Below are 15,413 nucleotides of genomic sequence, written 5' to 3' on the forward strand. Positions count from 1 at the left end.
ACCATTATTTCTTGCTTTAAACTTCTACGCTTGTTCTAGCTGAATACAATGCTATTTTCAATTTTTAAAAATCAAGGCTGTTTAAACATTATGGAGATAGTTTTTTTCTTCTTAGTACATGCAGATATCCCCCCACCTCCCCAAGCACACAGAGACAACCCAAAGGCAAGAGGCTACATATGTATTTTTATAAGTATATAAGTGTGTCTATCTCACAATGTGAGGGAAATATAACTATTATAATTTGACTTTTTTTATAGAGCTTGCCCAAAGACAAAGAAAGTGCTATTCTCTTGACAATTACTTGCTTTTTTATATATAAAGATCAAATAGGTATTTCTAGATTCTGTATCAGTCCCTCTTTAACCTTATTAGAGAGGATCAACACTTCTGAGACAGAGTAACTCTGAGATGTTGACAAGATTGTGCTTTTGTGCCTTCAAAGTTGGGTATAAGGCCAAGGGCTAAGGAGAATTGACCCAGACAGTGCTACACTGCTAAGCATCTATGCAGCCAGCTAGCTAGCGTTTCCACTTGAAACTTCAACATTTATAATATTATTTAAGAAATGACGTTTGATACTACAGAATAATACACTTGAAACCTATGTAACTTTACTAACCATTGTCACCCCAATAAACTTTAATTAAAAAACTGAAAGAAAAAAAAAGAAATGATGTTTGAGTGCTTTTAGTCAGTAAATTCTAGCTTTATATTTTACTATCTCAATATACTGTTATCACGTTTCCAATAAGCAAGGCGGTAGTTACAGCTATATTGTGCAGGCATTTTGATGATCCTAATCACAGATTAGAGGTAAATTAGGGACTGATGTCAAATACATTTCATTGGTATTTCAAGTCCTAACCCTCAGTTAGAATCAAAAACTGCAAAAGAATTTCCTAATCAAATTTCTAACATAATGTATCAGATACAGTGACAAGAAACAAATCCATTTCATGAATTAAGTTATTGAACTTCAAAAATTCCATTAGAAAATACAAACTCTCTGTTTTCAAAATGTTAATTTTAGATATGAAAAATCACATGGGACTACAAACACCTTCATAAGTAGCCTCATAAAATGAGTGTTCATAGTCATGCATTTTAAAATATTTGTTCTTAACCTAACTATTTAGTTCCTATCCATTATACACAGACACACACACACACACACACACACACACACACACACACAGCATTTCACATTTGATCTCTAGAAAAACCCTCAGTAACAAAAGGTACAAATCTCAGAGTGATTTCCACATTTGCAAAGATAGTAAATGTATTAGTTTGCTAGTGTCCTAGGAAAATACCACAGACTGGGTGGCCTAAACAACAGAAATTTATTTTTCTCCCAGTTTTGGAGGGTAGAAGTCCAAGATTAATGTGTCAGCAGAGTGATTTTCTCCTCAGGCCTCTCAGTTTGCAGATGGCTGCCTTCTTGCTGTGTCTTCCCATGGTCTTTGCTCTGTGCATTCCTGGTTTTTCTTTGTGTGTTCAAATTTCCTGTTCTTATTAAAACACCAGTGACACTGCATTAGGGGCCACCCTAAGGGCCTGTTTTAACTGAATCATCTCCTTAAAGGCCCTAACTTCAAACACAATTCCATTCTGAGGTTAGAGCTTTAACATGTGACTTTTGGAGAAACACAATTCAGCTCCTAACAGGAAATGATAGAATAGAGCAAGAACACAAATCTAGGTGTAACGACTTGAAGATCTATTGTGTGTATGTGCTGTGTGTGTGTGTGTGTGTGTGTTAGCATAAACCCATCACAGTCTCTCAATGAAAGCAAACACCTTATATTCTTCATGGAGAACAGTTCAAAATGAATGAAAACAAGGTAACATGAGCCAGAATATCCCAGCTTTGAGACTGCTAAGTGGGAGAATGTAATGTAAAATAGGAAGGGATTCTGGGAAGATTTCAGCAATGGTGTTAAGAGTTTTAGAATCCCCTGATTTCCCCACAAATATAGATAGAGTAACTATAATAGCAAAGGTGAAACCTGGCATACACCATCTGTAACAAAATTAAGTGCTAGGCTACCGACATGAACACCCAAACAGGCAGGTACAGACTACTGATAGTTACAGACTCACATATTATTGGCATCTGCGTGTGAGAGAGAGAACAGGGTGGGAGCGGGGAGACAACCAGAGGTCTGGTGTTTTTGTGAAATAAGAACCTCAAAACCACAAGAAGTACTCTTTGGAAAGTCAAACTGAATACAGCAGCCAAAACTGTGAGGGGGGCTGTAACAAAATTGAAAGTTGTGGGAGCAATCTGGGCCCGATGAACACTTTAAACTAACCAACAAAGCTCCTTTTCAGAGCAAAGCTCACGCTGCGGAGAAACTGCTGGGAGTATAATCCAAATAGAAGGGGACAGGATCATGAAGAATAAAGGGAAGAGATGGTACAAATAAAAGTGGGGATACAACATCAAAGGCACCATCCATGAAAGAAAATATTGATAAGTTGGACTTTATTAAAATTAAAAATGTCTGCTTTGGGAAAGACACTATCAAGAGAATGAAAAGACAAGCCACAGACTGGGACAAAATATTTGCAAAAGACACATCTGATAAAAGACTGCTATCCAAAATATCCAAAGACGTCTTAAGCGCTTCAATAAGAAAATGAACAACTTGATTAACGAAAATGGGCAAAATATCTGAACAGACACTTCACCAAAAAAGATAGAGATGGCAAATAAGCATATGAAAAGATGCTCCACATCATAGGTCATCAGGGAAATGCAAATTAATACGAAAATGAGACACCGCTACACACCTATTAGAGTGCCTGAAATCCAGAGCTTTGGCAACACCAAATGCCAGTGAGGATGTGGAGCAACAGGAACTCTCACTCATTTCCAGTGAGAATGCAAAATGGTGCAGCCACTTTGGAAGATGGTTTGGCAGTTTCTTACACAACTAAACATACTCTTACCATAGGATCCAGCAATCTCATCCCTTGTTATTTACCCAAAAGAGTTGAAAAACTTATGCCCACACAAAAACCTGCACATAGATGTTTTTAGTAGCTGTATTCATAATTGTCAAAACTTGGAAGCAACAAGATATCCTTCAGTAGTTAAATGAATATATAAACTGTGGTATGCACGGACAATGAAATATTATTCAGTGATTAAAAGAAATGAGCTATCACACCTCTATTCCATGAAAATACATAGAGGAGACTTACGTGCATATTACTAAATGAAATAAGTCATCCTGAAAAAGCTAGATTCCACCTATATGGCATTCTGGAAAAGGGAAAACTATAGACACAGTGAAAAAAATCTATGGTTGCCAGGAAGTGATGAGAAGGAGGGATGATTATGTGGAACACAGGGGATTCTTAGGCCAGTGAAACCATTCTGTTTGATACCGTAATGGTGAGTACATTATGTATACGAACATGTATTCATATATATGTCATTATACATTTTCAAAACCCACAGAATGCACAACACAAAGAGTGAGCCCTAATGGAAACTATGGACTTGGTTGACGATGATGAGCGAATGCTGGGTCATAGGATCTAACACACGAACCACACTGATATGGGATGTTGATGGTAGGTGAGGTTGTATGGGGCAGGGGTGGGGATATGTGGAAAAGCTAAAAATGAAAAACCGATTCTGCAAATTCCAGTGCTGGATAAGACAAAGTAGACAGTTTTGTATATGCCTCCCAGTAAGTACACCTAAATGTCCTTAGTATTATATATGAAATAAACATAAGGAGATGACAAAAGGTGAAGAGAAGAAGCTAAACCAGATAGGGGCCTTGGGACCTGAGGAATGAATGGTATAGCAGTGAGTTCGCCGAGCTTTCTTTATGTCTCCTATATCCTAGACTGGGTGCTGAAGAAGCCAACAGCTCAGAAACACCAATGGGTGCAAACAAACAAAAGGCTCATATCAAGCATGCACTTTCTAATCAAAGGACCAGGAGAGGGGCAGCTTAGCAAAATATTGGGTTGTCAGAAAAGTCATGATGAATTTTTGCAACAAAGAACATAGAAAAAATGTCATGACTTTTCTGACAACCCAATAGAAAACTTTTAAACAATAACTGCTTTATTCCAGCCAAACACCAAGGAAAACAATATGCCCCTCTATTTGTACCCCCACAAGCAAAGGCCAAGAGGTGAGCCTGAACTTCAACCATCCAACAATAGTGATGCACCCTATCCCTCCCTGCTCAGGTGATGGCAGAAGAGGACTACTGGGAAGCTGGGAGTTTTGATCACCTTCTAGCATTAACAAGGCCCTCTGCCCATGGTATCATGCAGGTCACCTGGAGAACAGTAACAAGGTACTCCTACCCCGCCCAGTCAGGATGGTGAGTGAGGAGCCTGAACTCTTATCCATGCCCAGCAGTAACAGGCACCCCTCCTGCCCAAGGCGTCAGCAGAGGCTGAGTGGTGAACCTGGCAAACAGGTACCCTCATATCCCTCCAGTGCAGTAAGACGCAGCCTGCTAAAACACATTTAAATAAGATCCAAAGTGAAAAAAAAAAGAAAGTATAGCAAGTAAATAGAAAAGATAAAGAAAACCAAATGGAAATTTTAGAAGTGAAAATATAATAACCAAAATAAGAAGCTTAATAGGTATTCTCAACAGGAGAATAAAGATGACAAAGAATCCATGAACTTAAAGACAGAACAATATAAATGACCCAATCTGAAAAACAGAGAGAAAACAAACTGAAAAAGTCTATTCTGACTTCCATTTCTCTCCTCAAAAAGCAGGAATGCATTTCATATAAAAATGCACAACGAGAAAGGATTATAGAATTTACTATAAAATTATTATGATAAAAATGACTAACATCCCTATTAAAAATGAAAGCATGCCAGAGAGGCATACCTGAAAGAGATCCAAATTGTACCTGAGATTTCAAGCTGAGCTAAGAGAAATTTAAAAAAAAAAATGTAGGTCATGAAAAAAATATAATTTAGAATAAGAAAAACTAAAAGAAATTAAGTGATTGCAGAAAATGAATATTTGAAAGGAGAGGCGGAAAAACTCATGAAATAATTTTTAAATTTTTCAATAAAGACAAAATTGGAAGAAACACAAAAGGCAATAAGCTCAATTGGTAATACCTTCAGAAAAATAAAAGATGGAAAGGTAAAAATATTTAAATTTTAAAAATGAAAAGATAAAAAGAGTTGAAGAAAAAGTAATAACAAAGATAGCCAAAGAGGATCTACCATAAGTAATATAGGAATCCCAATATAAGTAGGAGTCCCAAAATAAGAAAATCAAAGCAATGCAACAGAAAAATTGTTTAGAATTTTTAGAAACTTAATTGAAATAAAGAAGACCTGAAACTATATATTGAAAATACATATTGCACACTTTGGAAAATCAACACAGAAGGGGAAATATTTAGCTATACAATAGTAAATATACAAAGATTTAAAAAGTATATTTTAGGCTTCTAGACAACAATTATAGAATACACATTCTTTTCAAGATAGGCCATTCTGGGCCATAAAATAAAATTCAATGAAACTGAGTACAATAGATTTGAAGTAGAACTCAATAACAAGGCATTAAAAAATCCCCAATTATTTGGCAATGTAAAAACATACTTCTAAGAGCTCGCTCAAGAGTGCGAGCTCTGAGCAACAGCGGTTTGATTCCCAGCCTGAGCTGAGCTGCCACTGAGCTGCCAACAGGTGGCAGGGTGGCTCAGTTAAAAAACAACAACAACAACAAAAAAAAACAAAAAATCATACTTCTAATAACTCATTTCAAATAAGAAATCACAAAGAAAATAACTACATATTTCAAACTGGTAATAAAATATAACATTAAAATTTGTGAGATAAAGCTAAAGCAGTGCTTAAAGATTTATGGACTCAATTGCCTATATCAGGAGGAAAAAAGATTTGAATCATTTACCTAAGTTTCCAAATTAAAAAACTAGAAAAAAAAAGAAATAAACCCAAAGAAATCAGGGAAAGAATAATGATGAGACAGGAAAACAATAAATAAAAAATTAGACATTAAATTAGAATTTAAAAAAATTAAAGATTCTTTGAATTTTTAAAAAATTCGTAAACAGAGAAAGCCTATATCTCAATAATTTATCATAAAACAAGAACAAAGAACTTACCTTGGCCAATTCTGTAATTTCACCAAAACCAGGCTTCCAAGAGGTAGCTGTGAATAGACAATCTTAAATCCACTTTGATTAAGCTGAGATTCCTCAGGAAAGTCTTCTTCAGGAACAGAGCACTTACTATATCTTGAATCAGTGTTCATGAAGCAATACCATGGCTCATTGTGATCAATTTTGGCTGCGTCCTCACTTGTCAACAATCGCCATTTCAAACAGCTCTCATTCTCACATTGAATCCACACTTTATTTACATACATGTTGTTTTCCACTGAAGAAGCCATTGCAGTGTTATAATTTTCTATGATTAACTTACTATCCAATTTTTTCCTTTTTCCATAAATGCATTTAAATCTGGAAAATAAATAAGAGGAAAATAAAAGAATAAGGATTCAAGAGTATAAGGAGAGAATGTTCACATCTCTGTAACTTACTCATTTCGCTTAAATAAAATATTATGTCTGCTAATTAGTAACTCCCCATTTCATCCTTCCCTCTGTCCCTGGAAGGTACCATTCCATTTTGAGTCTATGAATTAGATGATTTTAGATACCACACATAAACGGAACCATGCAGTATTTGTGCTCTGTAACTGGCTTATTTCACTTGGCAAAATGTCCTCCAGTTTTATCTATGTTGTCACATACTGCAGAATTTCCTTCTTATTTAAGGCTGAATAATATTTCATTGTATGTTTTCTTTATCTGTTCATCTATCGACAGACACTTAGGTCGTTTCCATATCTTGGCTATTTTGAATAGTGCCACTAGCATGTCTTTGAGAGCCTGATTTCAATTTTCTTGGCTAATTACCCACAGGTGGGATCGATGGATCGTATGGTATTTGATATGTTTTTTTTTTAGAAACGTCCATACTGTTTTTCATAGCAGCTGCACCATTTTGCATTCCCACCAACAGTGTACAAGGCTGCAATTTCTCCATATCCTCACCATTTGTTATCTTTCAACTTTTTGATAATAGCCACCCTAACAGGTATCAGGTAATATCTAATTGTGGTTTTAATGTACATTTTTCTGATGAATAGTGATGCTAAGGATCTTTTCGTGTATCTGCTGGCCATGTATAAGTCTTATTTGGAAAACAGTCTGTTCAGTCCCTCTGCCCACTTTTCAATTTGATTATTTGTGTTTTTGCTATTTGTTCTGAGAAAACCTTATACATTTTGGATATTAACCCCTTATCGAATGTATAGTTTACAAATATTTTCTCCATTCCACAGGCTGCCTTTTCATTTTTGTTGACTGATTCCTTTGCTGTGAAGAAATGCTTCAGTTTGATGTAGTCCTACTAGGCTACTTGTTTTTGTTGCCAGTGCTATTGATGTCAGATTCAAAAGTTCATTGAAAGACCAATCTCAAGGAACTTTCCCCCTGTGTTTTCTTCTAGTAGTTTACAGTTTCGGGTCTGACATTTAAATCTTTAATCCATTTGGAGTTGCTTGCTCACATATAGTGCAAAATAAGGGTCCAATTTCATTCTTTTTCATGTGGTATCCAGTTTTCCAATCCTATTTATTGAAGAGACTGTACTTTCCCCATGTGTATTCTTGGTGCCTTTGTAGAAAATTAGTTGACCATATATATGTGGGTTTATTTCTAGGGTATCTATTCTGTTCCACTAATTGGTGTCTATTTTTATGCCCACATCACACTGTTTTGATGAATATAGTTTTGAAATATAGTTTAAAATCAGGAAGTAGGGTGCCTCCAAGACTGCTCTCCTTGCTCAAGATTGCATTAGCTATTCAGGGGCTTTTATGATTCCACACACATTTTAGGATTTTCTTTTGATTTCTGGGAAAAAAAGCCATTGGAATTTTGATAGAGATTACATTGAATCTGTAGATTGCTTTGGGTGGTATGGACATTTTAATTATTAATTATTTCAATCCATGAACATGGAATATCTTTCCATTTATTTGTGTCTTTAATTTCTTTCATCAATGTTTTATAGTTTTCAGTGTACAGATCTTTTACCTCCTTGGTTAAGTTTATTCCTAAGCATTTTATTCTTTTTGATGCAATTGTAAATGGAACTGTTTTCTTAATTTCTTTTTCAGATAGTTCCTTGTTGGTGTATAGAAATGCAACTGTTTTTGTTTGTTGATTTTCTAGCCAGCAACTTCATTGAGTTCATTAGTTTTAACAATTTTTGGTGGAATCTTTAGCATTTTCTATATATGAGATCATATATTATACAAACAGAGACAGTTTTACTTCCTTTCTGATGTGGATGCCTTTTATTTCTTTTTCTTGCCTAATTGCTTTGTCTAGGACTTTCAATGCTATGTTGAATGAAACTGGTGAGTGCCAATTTTATTTATCTTTTCAAAAAAACCAATACTTAGTTTCATTGTTCTTTCTTAGTATCTTTCTGGTCTCTCATTTATTTCTGCTCTGATCTTTGTTATTTCCTCCATCTACTAAACTCAGGCTTAGTAGTTTCTCTTTTTCTAGTTCCTTCTGGGGTATCATTAGGTTTGACATGTTTCTTTTTCCTTAATTTTGACAATATCACTATAAACTTCCCTCTTAGAAGTGATTTTGTAAAAATCCCATAACTTTAGTATGTTATGTTTCCATTTTCATTCATCTCAAGGTACTTTTTAATTTCTTCTTTGATTCACGGGTTAGTCAGGAACTTATTGTTTAATCTCAACATATTTAGAATTTTTTGTGTGTGTGAATTATTTTTTGTGAATTTTCCAGTTTTTCTCCTGCTGTTGATTTCTGGTTTCATATCATTGTGGTTAGGAAAGATGCTTGATATGGTTTTAATCTTCTTATGTTTGTTAAGATTGCTTTTGTGGCCTAACATATGATATGTCCTGGAGAATGTTGCATGTCCACTTGAGAAGAATGTGTATCCTACTGCTGTAGGACAGATGTTCTGTATGTGTCTGTTACATTATTTTCACCTAAAGCATAGCTTTAAAGTCCAACGTTTCCTTATTGATTTCGTCAAAATGATATATCCATTTTTGAAAGTGGGTACTGAAATCCCCTATTATTACTGTAATGGCTGTCTATTACTTCCTTCAGATCTGTTAATATTTGCCTTATACATTTAGATGCTCCAATACTGGGTGCATAAATATTTTCATTGTTAATTCCTCTGGATAAATTGACCACTTTATCAGTATATAATAACCATCTTTGTCTCTTTTTTCAGTTTTTGACTTAAATTCTCTTTTGTCTGGTATAAGTATAGTAACAATTGCTCTCTTTGGTTTCCACTTACATAGAATACCTTTTTCCATCCCCCCCTTAACTTTCAGATTATAGTTGTAGAATTAGTACATTTACATGTAAAGTAATTTCTGACAGGTAAAGGCTATTGCCCTTTTGTTAATTCTTTTCTGGATGTTTTATAAGCCTTTTGTTCCTATCTTCCTCTCTTGCACTCATCCTCTGTGATTTGATGATTTTCTGTAGTGGTATAATTTGATTCCTTTCTCATCTGTTGTGTATCTACTATAGGTTTTTGCTTTGTAGTTTCCATGAGGCTTACATAAAGCATTCTATAGTTATAGTAGTCCATAGCAAGCTGATAACTTCAATAGCTTATGAAAGCTCTACATGTTTATTCTCTGCCACGTCTATTCACACCCCCACACACACTTACACACTTTAGGTTTTTTTATCTCATAATTTACATATTTTTATAATGTGTGTCCATTAAAATTTTTTTGTAGCTAGTCATTTTTAATACAACTTTTAACATTTATACTAGAGTTATAATGTGATTTACACACCACCATCACATACTAGGGAATTCTGAATTTGACTTTATATTTACCATTACAGCCAGGTTTATACTTTCATGTTTTTACATTACTAATTAGTATTCTTTCATTTCAACTTGAAGAACTTCTTTTGGCATTTCTTGTAAGCCAAGTCTACTGCTGATGGACTCATTCAGCTTTTGTTTGTACAGGAATAGCTTCACCTCTCCTTCATTTCTGAATAACAACTTTGCCAGGTAAAGTATTCTTGGTTGGCACTTATTCTCTTTCAGAACAGTAGATATATCACCCCATTCCCTGGCCTATAAGGTTTCTGTTGAAAAACGGGCTTATAGTCTCATGGGGGCTCCCTTATACGCAAAAAGTTGTTTTTCTCTTCTTTCAATTCTCTGTCTTTAGCTTTTGACAATTTGATTATAATGTGTCCTGATGTGGGTCTCTTTGGATTATCTTCTTTGGTGCTTTTAGGCTTCCTGGATCTGGATATCTATTTCTTTCCCAGGTTTTGGAAGTTTTCAGCCATTATTTCACTGAATAATTTTTCTATGTCTTTCTCTCATCTCCTTCTGGGACTCTCACAATGAGCTTATTCATCCACTTGATGGTGTCCCATAAGACCTTTAAGCTATGTTCATTTTTTTTTCATTCTTTTTTCATTTTGTTCCTCTGATGGATTTCTACTAATCTGTCTTCAAGTTCATTGATCCTTCATTCTATTGGATCTAAGCTATTGTTAAATCCTTCTATTGACTTTTTAGGTCACTAGTATTCTTCAACTCCATGATTTCTTTTTAGTACTTTTTAAATATGTTCTTTCTGTTGAAATTCTCACTTTGTTCATGCATTGCCTTCTTGGTCTCAGTGAGCATCTTTATGATGTTAATTTGAGTTATCTGACAGTTAAATCACTTATCTCCATTTGTTTTTATCACTGGAGTGAGCTGGGGGAGAAAGCATGGGAAGTTCCTACATGCCATGATGTTCAGGGTCCTGTGGGACTACAAATTAATAACCCATCTGCTCTCAGATTCAGGCCAATTAGAAGCCCAACCATTGGGCAGCAACTGGAAACGTACATAGTCAAAGCCCTTCCAGGGAAAAACTGGGAGTCTTATGTTTTTGCCTGCTCCCTATGTGCTGAGGCTGGAGTGAGGGTAGCAGTGAAAAGTACTCACATGTCTTAAAAATCACCACTTTGTATTCTGTGGTGAAGGGGAACTTGCAAGTGCTGAGCCCTTTTGGCTCTCTGATGTACGTGATTTGGGAGCCAGTCCTTCAAGTAGCAGCCATAAAAGCTGGGGTGCTAGGAGTGTGGGCAAACTCCTTTCAGGGAGAAACTGGATACATACTTTTATCATTGGGTGAGTGAAAGGATAGAAGATGACGGAAGTGCCCACAAGCGTTTTCAGGCTCCTGGAGCCCAGGAAAATTACAGATGCAGGCTAATTAGACATACGACCCTTGGACCACAACTAGAAACGTATGCAGTCAAACCCTTTCCAGGGAGACACTGATATCCTTGTGTTTCTTGCCTATTCCTTTTGTGTTGAGCCCAGGGGTATAGCCATGGTAAGTGCCCGCATATCTGTTTAAAACAATCTCTTTGTGTAATGTGGTCCTGGGGGACTCACAAAGCTGGGCCCTACTGACTGTCCAAGCCAGGTGATTTGGGACGCAATCCCCTGGGTAGCAGCCATAAAAGCTGAGGAGCTAAATGTGTGGTCTAAACCCTTTGTTCCTCAGGGAGAAGGTGACAGTTGGAGGTTCCCTCCAATTATAAGGTATTACACTAGGGGCTTATGGCATGCATGTATCTCAGCTTTTTCTATTGGTTTCAATGTGGGCATTTTCTCAGGAACCCAATGTGTAGGAGTCATTCAACTAGTTTTTGTATTTCTCTCCAAGGGAATTGATTTGCATGTAGCTGTTCATTCAATTAAGGAAAGTCCAGAGTCTCCTATTCCACCTTCTTGCTGACATCTTTTATTTTGTTTTCTTTACTTTTACATTAACTCCAGAAAAAAATTAAACAGTAGTAATAGCAGATGCCTCTATTTTGTGACTTTAACAATATTGAAGCATACATCTGGTCATCAAAAATGGAAGAAATTCAAGTTATTTTTGTTAAGGCTTTCCTCTAGCTGTACATTCTAGGAAGCCATCATCCATCCTACGCAAGTCTCCACAATGAGCTGTGAATGAAGTAGGAGGAGGAGGAGGACATGACGGTAACTGCTAAGTTAAGGTCTACAAACCTGGATGTCAAATATAAAGAGAGATGCAAAAGATTCTAAGTCTAACAAAGGAACTAGGAGTCTGTGTGAACAACTGAGCTGAGGGGTACAGTTCTAGAAACAATGATATTATTCATTACAAGTTCACTCAAAGATATTCTATTTATATTTCGTTTTATTTAATAAATAAGAAAATAATAGCCCTTATTAATATGTAATACCAAATTGATACTAGAATCCTCACTCAGACCATACATAAACAGGTCATATGTCCTAAATAGGATGTAAGCCTCCTGATAGAAAGGTGGGAGGTGCCACACCTCTGTATTTCATAGAGATACTCATCAGTTATCCATTTACCTTTACCATATTGCAATGTTTTGGAGTTATATCTAACTAGTTAAACAGGTTTATGGATTATATTATATAAATTAAAGTATTCCTCACAAAACAGAGTCACTTTAAAATATTTCTACAAAGAAACAGCATATTGAAGAGAATACTAATAATCCACATAATTGAAGCGTAACATATATGTAAAAGCAGAAAATTTTGTCTTTATCTCAACTGCCTAGGATTTTGTTCATCTTACAACCATTGGACTGCCATAAAGGAGAAAGCATTCTAAGTTTATGCAACTACATTAATGGAAAGCTTAGGAAAATCCATTATGATAGCCTATTATAAATGTTAAGGGGATTAAAATATTACTTTTAAATGGTAGATAAAAGTTTTCAATTTTCTTAGAAAGTTGGGTTTCACAGTAGATAATACTGATAAGATAAATTAACATGAAGAAAATGTCATTATTACTTAAATAGTGATACTCATTTTCAATTGCATCTATAATAACTTAAACCACTTGGTATTTTAGATTCGACACAGTTTATCCAGGCTAATAGAATTTATAATACAAATTATAAAATACTTCTTTTCAAATCAGATTCTCATTATATCTATTACCTTTTTTCCAACAAGTCCCTCTCACTGTTTTAGTTTTCAAAATCATTACCACATTCAAAAGATACAAATGAAGAAGAGAAAGAGAATATGGTCAGAAGAGTGCTAGTCTTTGAAAGGGTCCCTATAAAATCATGCCTAAGTAGTCCACACTTCAGTGTATATCATATTGAAAAATATGAAGCTACAGTAAGCACACTTGCTTTACTTGACAACTGTTTTTAATTTTTTATTTCATAACTTAGCTAACAATGAACTAGAGAATTCAGAGAAATTTTTAAAATTAAATTTTAGAAAATAGAAAACATAGAATGACTATTCAAAATTATACAGCCATAAGTTCAGGCTGTACATCGGTTTGTTTATTCATTCAAGGCAATAGTTTTAAATGATTACAAACACACAATTTTCAGCCAGATGGCTCTACCACTTTTTAATAAGCAAATTAGTTAATTTGCTAAAGCTCTGGTCCCTTAATGGGGATAATAAGAGTACTGCTCTCTCTCTAGGGTCTCTTTCATAAGGGTAATAATCCCATCCTGAAGGCTCTGCCTTTGTGACTTAATCACTTCGCAAGGCCCCACCTCCTAATGCCATCACATTAGGAGTTAGGTTTTAATATGAATTTGGGGAAAATCAAATATTCAGTCTATGGCATTCCACCCCTGTTCCCCCCAAATTCATTTCTCTCTCACATGAAAAATACATTCATTCTATCCCAACACCCCCGCCCCAAAAGTTTTAACTCCTTCCAACATCAATTCAAAAATATAAAATCCAAAGTCTCATCTAAATATTGGGTTGCCGGGAAAGTCATGACGCATTTTTGCACTCTGGGACTGTAATGGGGTGACAGCCCTGATATCTCTGAATTACCTTCTTCCAGCATCTTGAACAATAGTGCCAGGCTTCAGTTTAGATGGCAGACTAATCTCCTTATGAGATGGTTGTCTGGTCATACCTTTCATTTTTCTCTGAAACAGTTCCTTCATTCTTTTCAATGTGGATAGGCTGAGAATTTTCCAAATCATTTAAGTTTTGCTTCTTTTCTGATGGACAATTCCATATTTAAGTCTTTTCTCTCTTCTTGCATTTTATTATAAGCAGTCAAGAGAAGCTAAGATGTATCTTCAACAATCTGTTCAGATTAATTTCCTCAGCCAAATATCCAGTTCCACTGCTCACAAGTTCTACCTTCCATGAAAACACCAGACACGAACACAATTCGGCCAAGTTCTTTGCCACTTTATAACAAGGATCACCTTTCCTCCACTGTCCAATAGCATGTTCCTCATGTCCATCTGCCACCTCATCAGAACAGCCTTTACTATCCACATTTCTACCAACATTCCATTCAAAATCACTGAGGTGTTCTCTAAGAAGATTGAAGCTTTCTCTGGAGCTCTCATCTTTTCTTTCTGGGCCCTTACCAGAATCGCCCTTCACGGTCCACTCTTTGTATTACAGGCTTTTTCTAGCATGCATCTCCAAACCCTTCCAGCCTCTTCTATTACCCACTTCTAAAGTTGTTTCCACGTTTTTTGCTATCTACCACAGCAACACCCCCACTTCTCAGTACCAATTTCTCTCTTTTGGTTTGCTATAGCAAAATACCATAGACTAGGTGACTTGTAAACATCAGAAATGTAGTTCTCACATGCCTTGAAGCTAGGTAGTCTCAGATCAAGGTGATGGCAGATTTGATGTGCAGTGAGAGCCCGCTTTCTGGTTCCTATGTGGCTAGCTTTTTGTGATGATCTCATTTGGCAGAAGGGGCAAGGTATCTCTCCGAGGTGTTTTTTATAAAGGCATTCATTCCATTCATGAGGGCTCTGCCCTCATGACATAATCGTCTCCCAAAGGGTCCACTTCCTAAAACATCACATTTTGGGACAACACAAACATTCTGTCTATAGCAATAATCAATCAAACATATGCTGGTTTAGAAAGGAGAGGAAGGTGCCCAGTGATAAGGGAGGGGGGGGAGAGTGGCAGATGAATCTTAAACTTCCATTTTGGGCAAATGAATGAACAGCGGAGTTAGCAACCATATAGAGGACAAAAATAGGAAGCAAGTTTGAGGTTTGGGGAACAGGAATAATGTGCTCTTTTTGGTCTCTAGTTTAAGGTACATGTGATTCTGCTATTACATAGGCAATTTGAAGTACGGCTCTCTTCCTCTAAAGAAAAGGTCTAAAGTCTAAAAGGTAAACTCACTAACAGAAATCCTAGGCATCTACTCACTCTTAAAAGCCTGACCATCTGGCTTTTACCAAAGGTTTCTTTTCTTTTCTTTTTTTAAAGAT

General features: G+C 35.9%; 1 protein-coding gene across 1 annotated transcript in view; it reads right to left on the bottom strand.

Annotated features, from left to right (window-relative positions):
• Window positions 1–15,413, bottom strand: part of ZCWPW2 (zinc finger CW-type and PWWP domain containing 2) — a 115,045-nt gene that overhangs the window by 71,505 nt on the left and 28,127 nt on the right. Inside the window, exon 3 of the mRNA XM_019660620.1 lies at window positions 6,145–6,501. Coding sequence (XP_019516165.1) covers window positions 6,145–6,501 — 357 coding nt within the window. The remainder of the gene's footprint in view (window positions 1–6,144; window positions 6,502–15,413) is intronic.

The sequence above is a fragment of the Hipposideros armiger genome, unplaced genomic scaffold (assembly GCF_001890085.2).
Source record: "Hipposideros armiger isolate ML-2016 unplaced genomic scaffold, ASM189008v1 scaffold_322, whole genome shotgun sequence".
NCBI lineage: Eukaryota > Metazoa > Chordata > Mammalia > Chiroptera > Hipposideridae > Hipposideros > Hipposideros armiger.